This window comes from Eubalaena glacialis, chromosome 14, assembly GCF_028564815.1.
Source record: "Eubalaena glacialis isolate mEubGla1 chromosome 14, mEubGla1.1.hap2.+ XY, whole genome shotgun sequence".
NCBI lineage: Eukaryota > Metazoa > Chordata > Mammalia > Artiodactyla > Balaenidae > Eubalaena > Eubalaena glacialis.
The window spans coordinates 47,790,700-47,805,833 of NC_083729.1; the positions used below are offsets into that span (position 1 = coordinate 47,790,700).

Sequence of the window (15,134 nt, forward strand, 5' to 3'; positions counted from 1 at the left end):
TTAACTCTCATAGGTAGTTTTTTTTTTATTATTAGTAATATTCCTTTAACAGGCACAAAGCTCTTAATGTAATTTACTCACCCATGGTGTCTATTAGCCTCATCCCTGGTAGATAGGATTTTTGGTTTACTGACATGTTTTTAAAAAGAAGCACAGAAAATATCCATGGCCACATAAAATTAGCCACTGACCAGTAATGAGGTGGTTAAGACTATGAGCTTTGGTGTCAAACTGACTTGGGTCATAGACCTGGCTCCACCACTTTCTCCCTGTGTGACTTGGGCAGTTTCTTCTCCAAGACTCAGTCTCTTCATCTTTCAAATGGGATAGAAATGCCCCTGTCATAAAATGAGATAGTATCTGTAAAGCATCTAAAGCATTTAGCGTGGTGTGCGGCCACAGTCTATGGCATACAATAGGTGCTCAGGAAATGTTATTGTCATTACTATTTAAATATCTAGGCATTAAAAAATGCCTTTCTTGGAAAAGGGTAACACAGATTTGGTACCACTAAGCTATGGTGTTTGTTTGTTAAGATGTTTGTAAGCATGCCTTAGATTTTCACCTGAGGCCCTGGGCTAAATTCCATCCTAGGAGATTAATGTGAACTCCCGGCACCTGAATCCTTGCTCCTGACCCTCACTTAACACTTCTGATAAAAACTGCTCCTGCAGCTTTTGCCTTTTGCATCTACTTGTTTGACATCTGGACCTCTTGCTCTGCTGTTGTGTAGCCCAGGGGTCCACAATCCCCAGGCTGTGGACCAGTATCGGGCCACGGCTTGTTAGGAACAGGGCTGCACAGCAGGTGAGCGGCAGGTGAGCTGAGCGGGTGGCTTCATCTGCCGCTCCCCATTGCTTGTGCTACTGCCTGAACCATCCCCAGCCCCCCACCGGCCTGTGGCAAAATTGTCTTACGCAAAACTGGTCCCTGGTGCCAAAAAGGTTAGGGACCGCTGGTGTAGCCAAAGTCCGGCCTTTCCCCGTGATTCTCTCTTACCAGGAGGTTTGGCTTTGTTATGCCGCCTCATCTACCAAAGTCTGATTCTCTGGTCTGAGTTCTTCTTTCTGGCTTTGCCTTACCAGGTCCGGACCTGTCCCATGGGCTGCGTGTAGGTCACCAAGATGTTAAAGCCCTCAATTAATGGGACTGGTGGGCTCTTACTACTATTGAACAAGCACTCATATGGAAGATTCTTGTAACCCCCTCCCAAATTTTAGACTGAACCTTCAGCTTTAATGTCCATTTTTGCTTAGGAAGCTTTAATATGGCTTGGCTATGATTACCTATCATATTTCCAAGATTCCTATGGCTTTTTTGAGTTTGCTTTTAATTTTTTAAAAAAGAACTTTTAATCTGATATGAAACTCATTTTAAAAAAAGTAAATTGCAGATATAGGAAGGTACAGAGAGGAGAATACAGTGTTCTTTTAATCCTATCCCAGAAATAACTATAGTTAATATTTGGTGTCCCTCTTCTTTCCATACATATGTTTATGTAATTGAGATAGTACCTCTACATTGTCCACTTAATACTATATCACAAATGTTCCCCATTCCATAAAAATCTCTTTATTAACATTTTAATCACTGCATAATGCCCCACCGTATAGATGTGCCATAGTTTAAACTTAGCCATTCCCCCATTATTATACATTTAAACTGTTTTCATTTGTTTGGTTATTAGAAATGACACTAAAATAATCATATTTGTACATAAACATTTTTCTTATAAATTTAAAACCCATTACTGATACCCTTTTTTTAAAAAGAATAGTTTTCTTTCTGCCATCCTTGGACAAGGAGTAAACAACTAGACTGAGACAACTGTAGACACTTAAATATCCATTGAATGAATAAATAGGTATTGAAAAGGTGATTTGCCCTCATTAAAAATGAATACATACAAGTGTGGAACTAAGTAAGTGTTCTACTTACCCTTGAACACAAGAAGTATGTTAAAGAGAAGGGATATAGAGAAAAATAAGTGAAACTAAAAAAAAATCTGGGAGTTAGAAAACTGTTCTCTGCTCCAGTGGAACACTTCCATTGCCATACTAAAGAATATACAGTTGACCTTTGAACAACGTGGATTTGAACTGCATGGGTCTATTTATATGCAAATTTTTCAGTAGTAAATAAAATAGTACTACACAATCTGCAGTTGCTTGAATCCATAGATGTGGAACCTCAGATATGGAGTATAAGGTGGGCTGGATGGATTTTTGAGTGGGCAGAGGGTTGGTACCCCTAACCCCTGCATTGTTCAGTGGTCAACTGTACTCATTTTCTAGTTTCTCCATTGATGCAGAGACTGCTAGCTAGTAACCAAAGCCCTTTGCTCTTCTTTCTGAATACACAGCTAGACTCTATTTCCCAGCCTTCCTCACAAGTGTGGCCAAAGGAATATAGCAGAGCAATGTAAGCCACTTCCAGTCCTGCCCCATAAAATGTTCTCACTTTCAACCTGCCATTGATCCACCTCTTGATGTAGTTGAGCATAGGGACCTTGGAAGCCATCAGTTGCAAGGAGTAGAGGTCCCAAATAGAAGAAGCTCGGTTCCTGAATCTCTGCTTGGAAACAATTGTCTGCCTATTGGGTTACCAGAAACTTAGGCTCATTCCCGACATGTCCTTCTCCCTTATTATCCACATGCAACCTGTCATTAAGTCCTTTGTCTCCTATGTATATTGAATCTGTTCATTTCTCTTCGTGCTCTCTACCAATACTTTTGTCCAAGTTAGCATATCATCTTTTCCTGGGCTGCTTGTATAGTCTTCTAACCTGCATCCATTCTGACCCCCTTCCAGTCTATCTCAAGGTAAAGGGTGTTTTTCCAAAGTGCAAATATGATGACATTATTTACCTGCTTAAAATATTTAAATAGTTTTCAATTTCTCTAAGAATAAAGACACAAATTCTTCAGTGGTACCCTGTCTAGCTTTATCTCCTATCAGGCCACCTCTTACATTTTCAGCTTCACCTACACTGGCATTCCAGTCCCTTGGACTCCATCCCACAAAATACTTCTTCCCTCTGAAGGGCCTTTGTGTATGTAGATCCTTTTCTGAATGCTCTTCCCTCCCTTTTTATTCAGTTACCTCCTACTCATCTTCAAGAGCTCATCTCTAGAGACATTTTTCAAGGGATACCATGGTAGGTCATTTGATTTCCTCCTATTATAGGCTCTTGGAGTACCACCTGCCTTTTTGGTAGCTTCTGTCATAGTTGCAATTTTACATTTGTTTGTGGGATTATTTAATTAATTTGTTTCCCCCAATAAACTAAGTTCATTAAATGCAGGAAGGGTGTTTAAACAGCCATCATATCCATGCTTGTGGAAAGAATAAAATAAGGAGAGAAGTTAAGAAAGAAAGAAAGGTTGGGGAAATGAAAAAACTGATGGATGGAGTGAGATTTGTTACCACATTGTTTAGTATTAGGAGTCAGGATCTTGTTAAGTTAGGAACTACAAGATTTATGAGGTTTCTTGACATGTCCCTTGTTGTGTTTTACTTCCTTACCTTTGTGTGTAAATTCCCCTCTGCTGGAATACCCTTTTTTTACTGGGACAAACCCTATTCCACCTTTAAGATCAGCCCAGCCTTCTCTGATTTCTCCCAGGCAGGGTTAAGTGCTCTCAGCTGTGCTCCCCTTAGAATATATTAAGGCTCTAGAGACAGATGGGTCTTGTTTCCAATCTTGGTCCTGCCCCTGCTTGACATTTGACCCTAAACAAGTCATTGAATCTGCTTCTTCACCAGTAAAATGGAGCTAAAAATTCCTTCTTCATTGGATGAATATGAGGAATGAGATAATGGACTGAAAGCACCTCAATAAATATAGGTGCTCAATAAATAGTGACTACTTAAGACAAATTGAACCCAAATTTATTGTGTTTAATTTTCTAATCATATTGTAAGTTCTTTGAGGCCAGGGACTATGTCATATTTACCTTTGCTCCCTTAGTACTTAGCACAGTGCCCTGTGCATAGTGGATTCCCAGTGAATGTTTACTGAAGTGAATTATACTGGAATTATAAGGCAGGATCCTGGAGGTGGGATGTAATCAGGGGTTTAGAAAGCTTCAGATTGATCTCTTTGAGGTCTTTACCTTCTTATTAATGGCTAATCACCAGATTAGGAAATAAAGGCAGATAATTGCTGCTAAGAGACAAACAGGGGGAACAGAACGTTGATTCACTACAAGAACACATCTAATAGAGGCCAGAGGTTGAAATATACTTTTCAACTTTTGAGCTTGAGTCAGAAATTAGCAACTCTTAAATACACAATTGTTATTAACAAGATTAATTGATGCCTGTACATTGTGGTGGTAAGTTTGAAATAAAGGGTCATCTCCTATACCTTTTTTTCCTGCCTATTCAAATATTCCAAGGCCCAGATTAAATGTCCTTGTCTATTTTCACAAAAGCCCCATATATGCTAGGCACAGGGCTACTTCATGCAATTAGGGATGTATCCAGGTTTTGAGGAAAACTTATACACATTTAGAAGCTCACTTTAAGGGAAAGAATACAAAATTATAATTGCAAAATTAGACACAAAAGTGAATTCTTATTTAGAATAGCAAAAGAAATCACAAATAAATCACAAATTTTAAAAGCTGACAGCAAATATCACAGTCTGGGAAAATAATATTTTTTTATTAATTAGCTGCCAGGAACTCCTTTATAATAATTTTTCCCCTACATTTTTTTGGATGCATGCTGTTTGATTGCCTGTGGCAATAATTTTGTAACATCATTTCTTTTTTTATTAATTTTTATTTTATATTGGAGTATAGTTGATTAACAATGTGTTAGTTTCAGGTGAATGGCAAAGTGATTCAGTTATACATATACATGTATTTATTCTTTTGCAAGTTCTTTTCCCATTTAGGTTATTATAGAGTATTGAGCAGAGTTCCCTGTGCTATACAGTAGGTCCTTTCTTACAGAGACAATAGAAAGATAACTATCTTCTAGAATGGTTGAGAAAAAATGTTAAATTGACAGTTTACAGAAAGGTTTCTTTGGTTTCACAAGCCATTTTGGCAATGACATACAAATTTTTAGAATTGTCGTCAAATTTGGGAAACCTCTATCAGGTTTCTATCACATAAGATATGTACAACTCTAAATCACTCTAAGTTTTCTTGTGCAGGGACTAATGTTAAACACCCTTTGAAATGGTCACACTAACTAGTGAGTTGACAGTGCCCTTGTTGTGGTAGTAAAATTACAATTTTATGTTTTCTTTACTGGTGTTAGTGTTCATATCAAAGCAGCAGGACACAAATTCCTTCCCAGTGTGTTCACATGATTCATTCCTTTTCATTAATTTGATCAACCCAAGAGTCTATTCATTACTTCTATTTGAAATTTATTTCTTCATCTCAATGAATTACAGTTTTTGGTATTATCTGAAACAGAGTTTTTGGGGTTATAATTCACTTCTCATTGTCAGAATAATTTCTAGTGAGTTCTTATAGAAATATATGAAAAATATTTTCATGGTATGGTGCATTTATAATTGCCTATGCTACATAATTAAATATATTCTTGAAAAGGCATTGAATAAAAACCAAATCTTCTGCTTTTCATTTTACACCTCTGGTGATTGGGAGAATTTTCCATAGATTAGCTTCTGGCTCTGCATATTTCAAGACTTGTTTTTCTTCTACTACCTATTCTGGTGCTGGATACTGTAGGACACATTAAATTGTGATAGGACCCCTGGCCTTGAAACTCTGTGCATGCTGTCAGGTAAAATCAACACAGAAGGTGGTGGGAATATTTTTAGAAGCTATTCCTACACCAGACAGGAACTGGAATTAAACATACATAGAAGTGACTGTGAACTATATAGCTATATTCCACTAAGGCCAAGTTAAATGTACCCTCCTAACTCAATTTCCTGGGCTGGATTCCCAAAAATCCTTGTGACCATCCCAGTGCTACCTAACACGAGGAGAAGTGTGAAGAGTGGAACCTAAGAGGAAAGATCAATACTAACCCATCCAGCTAAAATGTATTACTTTTTCAAATTTTACAAAAATAATATGACACTGTGAACACATTGTAGGGTCCCTTCAGGGCCTTGGAAAGGACTGGTGCAAGGGAAGGGCCTTGAAGTTTTAGCTTCACTAGCTTCCTTGGAAATTCATCTTTGAAGGGCAACCAATTTTATATAGTACTCTGTAGTTGGACTTGTGATGTGCTCTGGAATCAGATAGGCTCATGGTGTTAAGTATACAGTACCACTTTATGTAATGTCTTATGTGTCTTTGCATCGAATGGACATTTTTGGTGCCTGATTTGCTAAGTGAGTGATACACAGAGGAGAAGACTAGCGTTTTCTCTACAGAAAGGAAGAGGGAAGAAAAAGGTGGAGAGCCAACAGAAAAAGGTTAAGGAAAGACTCATGAGGTATGAAGCCATCAGGCCAGTTACATGTGCTTCTGTTGTCAGACTCCAAGCAGTGTGGATATTGCTGCCCACCAGACATCCCCTCAGCAACAGGAGCTTACTGGGGGTTGCAGTAGGAGTTTCTAGCTCACTGACAACATCCCATATCAAGCCTCTGTTTCTCTTTCCTCTGCCTGAGGGCTTTCTCCAGTGCCAGGAAGCTCACCCACCTGCAGGTAGTTATAAGTGGGTGTGGCATTAGTGCCCCAGGAGGTGATCCTCACCACAGGGATGGGAGCTGCAGATAAACAGCCCAGTCTAGGCGGCTTCTGGTGGGATGCTTTTGAGGTGAGTTCCACATTGGTTCTCAGAGGATCCCCAAAGATACTAAGTGCTAGTTTGCCCACAGAAGTGACCCACTCATTAACTCACTCATTGATTGGCATCTCTCCCTTCCCTGACTCACTTTCCCTAGTTTCTCACCTGTGCTTCGTAAGTTACCCTGTCAAACTACCAACACTCAGTTCTGTAACAGGGTCTTCTTTTGAGGCAACACAAACGAGGACACCTGGTTTAAGTCATGTGCAAGTAATTTACCACTTAAAGAAACAATCTAAATATTAAGATACAAAAACATGGAATACAGTTTTTAAAGAAATAAATAAACAATTTGGAGATACTCAACAAAATTATTTATTCGTGTTATATGCATCTGTTTAAAAAGAATGCTGAGATTCCGATGAAACTAATTTAGTTTCTATGGGAAGATAAAAAAGAACTGAATTATTGCATTCAGGTCTTTAAAATTCTCTTGCGTTTATATTCCAACTCTGGCTTATTAAAGGGGTCTGTGCTCCGTTAACATACACATGCGCTTACAATATAAACAGCTTAACTAGACATCTGTGTTGACTACATATAAATGGCAGTTAACTTTTTACCTTGTTTCTGTTCAATGATCTTGATATTTTAGTCTGCTGGCCAGATGAAACAAGATTGGTTTTTTGGTACCAGATGTGTCACAGTTTGTGCTTGTATTTTGCAGGTGCTCCCCCCAGCTGGGAAGATGGAAACTTGCCATCTTTCTGAGATGATGATTCAGGATAGAAATATAAATGTGTTAAAAATAATTCGACATATTAATGGAAGGCTTTGTCCCTTGTGGGCTTCTTATGCGTAACATATGAGCAGACCAGCAGCTGTTCCATATTTTAAAAGCAGAGTTAGAAAGTTAGAAGCATACATGGCTATTCAAAACATAAGCAACTGCTTGCAGTTGTGGAAACAAGGTTCAACAATAAACTTGTATTTGTGAAGCTTCCCCCCAAATAATAATCCCGTTGGGTTGTGTTCAGGTGGTCGTAGGGTATTGAACAATCTTTCTATTTCCATCATTTAGATTCACTAAAACACCTTCCTTGTAGAGGCAGAGTGGTAGAGATGACTACATTTTTTTTAGATAAAAATGGGAATTGGTTTGTAGGTGATTTCCACCCTCCAATATTTATATATTTTTAATCACAATAAAAAACCCTAATTTGTTGGGGGGGGGAGGTCATTTTAACTTAAACATTTTGAAAGGACCAAAAGCCCCATTGAGGGCTGAGTTGTTAATAAAATGTGGTATCTCTTATTTCAAGCCTCTAAAGCAAGAATCCTTTAGGAGATGAGGTAATGATGCTCATTGTTTGCTCCTTCAGTAATCACCTAATGAATATTAACCAATGTCAGGAATGGCAGCAATCTTTCATTAACCCCTTACCTTTCACTAATCTTACGGAAGGAAGGACTCTTTAAGCCTTTTGGTCTAACTTTTGAACAAGGAGAATGCTAGCCCCATTCCATCTTTACTGTTGCTCTCAAAGCTCCCCCATAGAGAGAGCTCTGTTTGTATCTTTAGGAATAGGCTTTTTTTTTCTTTTAGAAATTGCTATCCTCTCAAGTATAGTAAGGTCTACATGATTGGTCCTTGAATTTCAGTTTCTAGAGTTCAGGAGTATTTTATGTAACACAATTATTTCCACCTCTCTGGAGTTTGTAAAGATAACAAATGAGCTAAAGTTTAACAGAGTAAATCAGAATCAGGTTGGTATCTGTGCTATTTCAATCCGACTGCAGTTAACAGCAGTGGTGACAACTAGTCATGGCAACGAGCAAAGCTGGTCCACAGTTTGGGGTGGGCACTGCAGGAAGAAGCCTTGGAAGGAAGGGGATTGCTTGTTGTTGCTGAAATTTGGAGCATGGCCAATGAAAAGAGCCCTAATCTAAGTCATAAGACATTCATTCAAGGCACAGTGATCTTGCTCAACAAACTGTGACCTTGAGCAAGTCTTAATAACATGGTTTGACCAGGTGGCATCTAAGTTTAGAATCCTATTATTATTAAAAGGAAGCGTATGTAATGGTTGATTTTAAGTTTAGAGGGGATGGAGATTGCAAGCTGTCAAAAAACAAAACTATTTAAGAGGGAAATTTGGCAGCTGAAGAGAAGTTATTCTCCTTTTGAGAAGTCTTAACAACCAAGAGGTCTTTCTTAACTGCTGTCAGAAAACAACACTGTCCAGTCAGAGAGAGCATGAAGTTTGAGAATCCAGGTATGGGCACTGGAATGGTGAAGTGATGGAAATGACTAGTTCAGTCCTCATTATTGAGGCTTACTGAGTAAGAACATGTGAATTTCCTGGAAGCATGTTTGGAAGTGGGGGAACCCATGGCTGGACTTTTTTTTTGCTAGTGAAACAAGGTAAAATGACTTTCAGTTTAACATGAGAAATAATACTTCAGTTAGAATCAGTGGAAAGGAGTAAAGCATGCACAATTTAACAGTGAATACTAAAAAAATTTATTTTGAATTGTAATTCAAAAAATTTATAGCTAAATTGGGTTATTTCTCATGTCCTTGTCCCCAAAAACGAACCCTCATTTTGAAGACCTGTTTTGGGGTAGGAACTATAGTTTTCTTTTTCACCACTGTCCAGTGCTTCCCAACAGCCACTACATACAAAGAATACTCAAATGCTTTAAAAAGTTTGGCAAATAGAGTCACCTTTTCTCTCAGTGCAGCTCTGGCATAGGGAATAAGTACAGTTTTTAAAGCTGGAAAAACACCTTGTTTCAATATCCCAGTTTTATGGATAAAGAAACCAAAGTCCCAAAAAGCTAAGTCTCACAACTAGTTAAGGTTAGAACTGAGACTAGAACCCTGGTTCTTCTATGCTTCATCAGGCTGTTAGATGTTGGAAGAAATTACCACAGAAGTTGCTCAATGAAGTTTGCTGCTGAATAATTATGATTCTGATGATGAATTATTTTCATAATTCTCATCTATGGGAGCTGGTTTAAATCAGTGATTCTCATGGAGGAGGGGAGGAGGGAGTCACGTGTAGTTTGAAAACAAAGCACAGCTTTGTCTTACTGCTTTGGTTTGTTTTCAGTGATGATATTTACTTTATTTTGAATTTCAAATTACATTTAAAGAGAGCATGAGATTTTTATGTTTACTGAGGACTGTTGTACCTGTAAAGGAACTCATGTGTTAGCTTTTCAAAGTTCTTTCCAGGACTTTGCTTCTGTGAATGAAAAATGATTTTTCACTTGCTGTTCTTTTTAGTTAAAAATGAAATTAAAAATGGGTGATTTAGGCTGTAAAATTAGTAGATGAATAGTCTAGGAATCTATATGTCTAGGATAGACATGTAACAATCTAATAGTCTAATAATAGTCTAATAGTCTAGGATTATATTCCTAATCTATGAATAGTCTAGGAATTAGTAGATGAATAGTCAGATAAAACGAAATTGCAGGTGGAAACAACCTATCAACTATAGTCTATCCACTGATGAATGGATAAACAAATGTGGTATATTTATACAATGGAATATTATTCAGTCATAGAAAGGAATGAAGTCTGGTACATGCTACAACATGGCTGAACTTTGAAGACATTATATTAAGTGAAAGAAGCCAAAAACAAAAGGCCACTTACTGTATGATTCCAGTTGTATGAAGTGTCTAGAACAGGCAAATTCATAAAGACAGAAAGTAGATTAGTGGCAACACCAGAACTTGTGGGAGAGGGAAATGAGGAGTGACTGCTAATGGGTATGGGATTTATTTTTGAGTAACGAAAATGTTATGGAACTAGATAGTAGTGATATTTGCATAACATTGCAATCTGAATTTTATGTGTATTTTACAATTAAAAAAAGAAAAGGGATTGCATCAGTGACATTTTAGTTTATCAACCCTTTTCATGTCTTTATGATTTGTGAATAGGACTAAGCTTTGGGATGAAAGGGAAACCATCTTGTTTGCAGTTAATGGCTTCTGTAGGTCCAAAAAATATATATAAAATATATTATTACTTTATCATAGATTATATTTAAATTATATAAATTATTTATAGAATATATTATTATAGAAGTATATATAATCTATATGTAATCTATGTTTCTTAATACATAGATTATATATACTTCTGTAATTATATATATGTTTAGAGGTAGGGGTGGAGGGTCAGGACTTATGCATAAATATTTCATAGAGATTCCTGTTTCTCCTACAATCCTCTGTGGAGGTACAGATAAGGCTCTGCCTTCTTGCTTAAGAGTGAAAAATCTGTTGGAAGGTCTTAGGCATTTTTTTTTTTTTACTCTTATCATTCCCAGCTCTGACTTGAGAACTGTGTCTATATGTAGAAAAATCAGTAGATTGATTAAGAATGGAAAAGTTTAGATCAAACCTGAATTTACGTGGACTATAAGTAATCATGTAAACAGGGTGACAACATACGCAACAGTCCTGCTGTGTTGTGGCTGGTTGTTTACTCTGCTTCCTTGTCTGCCTCCTGGTTACACCTGTTCTCTCATCACTGTTCCAATGCCCCTGTATCCTTTAAAAGCCCATCCCATGCCCTACTCACATAAGAAGTTTGTGTTTTGTTCCTTGGTCTCTTGGTGAACTTTCTTTTTGACAATTACTGCACATTTTGTCAACGCTTTGAGGAACATTTGTTTCTGTGGCAAGGTTACCTGGTTATTCATATGTGCTTTGAAACTGGATGTAAGAGAAAAATTGACTGCATATATTTTTGTGGAATGATTTTAACAGTCTTTTGTTTCCTCAACTTTAGATTGTTTCTTTTTTAAAAAGCAAATAGTTGTTTTTGCTCTGGCAGCTACAAATAATTTTTTCCCAGACACAAAAATTATATTGGCTGTTATTAGCTACACAGAAAAAAAACCTCTAAAAGAATACTTATTTTTATTTAAAAATATAATACATCAAAGTGAAGCAGTTATATTTTAAACAAACAAGAAGGTATAAAATGTTTTCATAGAGTTAGGAGGGAGGGTAATTTGATTTAGTTCATTGTCAATCTGGATGCCAAGAATAAGAACCATCACCATTTCTTTACTCTGTGAGCATCAAATATAAAGATGAGAAATTTTAGTTATAAGTTAGTGAAGTTTTAGGGTTTTAATTTTATTCAGAAATCAAAACTTTTTCAGAAAAATAACTTTTCTTCATTTTGCTCCACATCTTGTGGAAGTCCTGAATTCAGGAATGTTATTACATTTATTGAGTGTTATGGACTGAATGTTTGTGTTCTCCCAAAATTCATATGTTGAAGTCCTAACTCCCAACCTGATGGTATTAGAACCTGAGGCCTTGGGGAAGTACTTAGGTCATGAGGGTAGAGCCCTCATGAATGGGATTAGTTCTCTTGCTCTCTTTCTGCCATGTGAGGATATGAGTCTGCAACCTAGAAGAGGGTTCTCACCAGAACCTGACCATGCTGGCACCCTGATCTTGGATTTCCACCCTCCAGACTGTGAGAAATAAATTTCTGTTGTTTATAAGCTACCCAGTCCATAATATTTTGTTATAGCAACTCAAACTGACTAGTACACCAAGTTTGCTTCTTCAGGTCAACTCCAAAGTGGTTTAGAAAGAATTTGTTTTCTCATCTCCTCCCCATAGATTTCTCAATATAATGATTTTCTAGGGGATATCTTATTCATTTGGGGAATTCTGCTTACTGTCCTTTTTTACATTCATAACAAAAATTTCTGACAAAATTTAAAATATCTTATAGAAACCACTATACTATGTGATAATGATTTACTACTATGTAATAAACAACTACATTTAGACTGATCATGAAAATAAAAACCAACACAAGTGTGATAGATCCTCATTTTCTAAAGAAATATATCTTTATTGACTTTTTCCATTTTCTTACAAGCAGTTAAAAAACTCATTCTTGAACTTGCATGCTGTTCAATGTTATGATGGCTGCCTCCTTATGAGACTCTCAGTGGAGCTATAGTAAGTTTCCTTAAGCACCACAGAAGACAATCATTGCTTGGTCCCACTTTTACAGAAAAGAATCCAAGTTTCACCGGAAGGAGTATGCTTAGCTCTCTTGAAGAAGACCAGTTTAGTGGATTAATGTCTAATTTACATACAGTAATAAAGACAAACTTTGAATCTTTACAGATTAAATGCCCACTTTATACCATGGTGTAATTGTTTGAATTATTGGTGAGTGTACAGTATATAGATGTAGATGTACTAGATATGTCTATAAATAAAATAGTGCTTTAAGATAACAATATTCTTTGGCTGATTTAAATGCCTATAGTGGACTCTTTTAAAAGACTAAAATGAAAATGGTCCCACTATTATTGTCAATCTTAACACTGAGCTGGTGCGGAAGGTTCCCATACTGTTGACTGTCAGCATCTCCAGGTCCACTATATATTCTCTTGGTCCTGATAGCGACTTCACCAGCACAAGCATTGCACTTACAGGACTTGTTTGCTAAAATAAAAGAAAAAAGAGGGAGTGAGAGAATAATTTTTCTTGTATTGCAGTTTCTATTATTTGTGAATACACTTCCTGTAAGAATTAGGGGAAGAATTTTTTAAAAAAATAAATTTATTTATTTTTGGCTGCGTTGGGTCTTCATTGCTGCGTGTGGGCTTTCTCTAGTTGTGGCGAGTGGGGGCTACTCTTTCATTGCCGTGCGCAGGCTTATCATTGCGGTGGCTTCTCTTGTTGCGGAGCATGGGCTCTAGGTGTGTGGGCTTCAGTAGTTGTGGCACGTGGGCTCAGTAGTTGTGGCTCACGGCCTCTAGAGCGCAGGTTCAGTAGTTGTGGTGCACAGGCTTAGTTGCTCTGCAGCATGTGGGATCTTCCCGGACCAGGGCTCCAACCCATGTCCCCTGCATTGGCAGGTGGATTCTTAACCACTGAGCCACCAGGGAAGCCCAAGTGAAGAATTTTGAGGTAGGATTAAAGTCACTACTTAGTCCCTTCTTGGTTCTAATCCTTCTGGATCTTATCCCTTATCCACACATAGTCATTAGTTCCGGGTACAGGGAACTGCTTTTTTTTGATAGTTCTGTGTTTTCTACTCATCCCTCTCTGTTAATGTTTCTCTTCACATTTATTGAGTAGTTCTAGCCTTTATAGAGACTGGAGTTCATGTGAGAATCTGATAATTTTTTGAACTGATAAAAAGTTGTCATCTTTCACTTCACAACATTGTGGATCTGTTTACATTTAGTAGGTGAAGAGGCATGTAAGTAGTTAATTTCAATAGAATATGGCAAATGCTAAGATATATGGGGATATGCAGGGTATATATGAAGATACACAGAGGTGTGTACTCACAGAGAAAAACAGAGGGACTCTGAAGCATTGAGGGAAGGCCTTTGAATGCCTGAGGACAGTCACCCAGAAAAAGTGGGAGTTTTGTAAAGAAGGATGTTCTGGAGAACTGGATGCAGTTTCACTTTGATGAACAATGTGATTGGTGCTGGAGAGTGCAGGGAGATGAGTTTGGACAGGCAGGCAGGTAGATGTGTGAATCTGAATGCCAAGAGGAGGGCAGGGATAGAAACAGTGGATTAGGATTTAGCAGTCACGTCAATAGGTGGACATTAAACCAAGGAAGAGAACGTATATGTGATAAGACTGGGTCTGTGAGAGACCAACATTTAAGGAATGGGCAGAAGAGAAGCCATTGAAGGAAGCTGAGAAGAAATAGATAATTAAGTGGTAAACAGATGAATGGCAAGCAGTGTCCAATACAGCAGGGGAGGATGGGGGTGACTGGAACTGAAAAATGCCTCTGGATATAGCAGTATGGATGCTGTTGGTGGCTTTTTTCCAGAGCAATTTCAATAGGGTAGTGGGACTAGAAGACAGAAGAGTAACTAGGAAATAAGAAAATAGAGACTGTGATTACAGACTGTGCTTTAAGAACCTTGGCTAGGAAGGGAGAAGAGAGAGAGGAGGCAACATCTAGAGGGAAAACAAGTTAAATATGTAGGAGGTATATTAGAGTTTGATAGAACAAGGTTCCAGAGGAAATGGAGTGAAGAATACAGGTGGTGGGTTGGCCTTGATTGATAGATGTGAAACCTTGTCTTTGGAAAATTCAAAGGAGAAGGTTAGAAGGGGAACACATGGACTTAAGTTTGCAAGGGATGGGATGGGAAGTTCAAGTAATTTATGCCTGTTGGTTTCAGTGGTTTCAGAAGAGTAGGAGATGAGGTCACCTACTGAAAATGAAGGGTATAAGAACTTAAAGAGTATGGGGACATTTGCAATCAGTGGCTGAAGAGAAGAAATAAAAGAAAGTAATAGGATTGTTGAGGGCACATCTGAAGTTGGAGATTTATAGTATTACCAATCTGTGCTGACAAGCTGGG

At 37.7% G+C, this 15,134-nt stretch overlaps 1 protein-coding gene and 1 long non-coding RNA gene across 6 annotated transcripts in view; one reads left to right on the forward strand and one right to left on the reverse strand.

Annotated features, from left to right (window-relative positions):
* LOC133105420 (uncharacterized) overlaps positions 1-15,134 on the forward strand; it is a 209,455-nt gene that overhangs the window by 161,946 nt on the left and 32,375 nt on the right. The window lies entirely within an intron of this gene.
* The window catches only part of EFEMP1 (EGF containing fibulin extracellular matrix protein 1), a 68,337-nt gene continuing 65,814 nt past the window's right edge, over positions 12,612-15,134 (reverse strand). For all 4 annotated transcript variants that reach the window (XM_061211398.1, XM_061211396.1, XM_061211397.1 and 1 more), the window contains one exon: positions 12,612-13,236. In XM_061211398.1, coding sequence (XP_061067381.1) covers positions 13,075-13,236 — 162 coding nt within the window. In that variant the 3' untranslated portion in view covers positions 12,612-13,074. The remainder of the gene's footprint in view (positions 13,237-15,134) is intronic.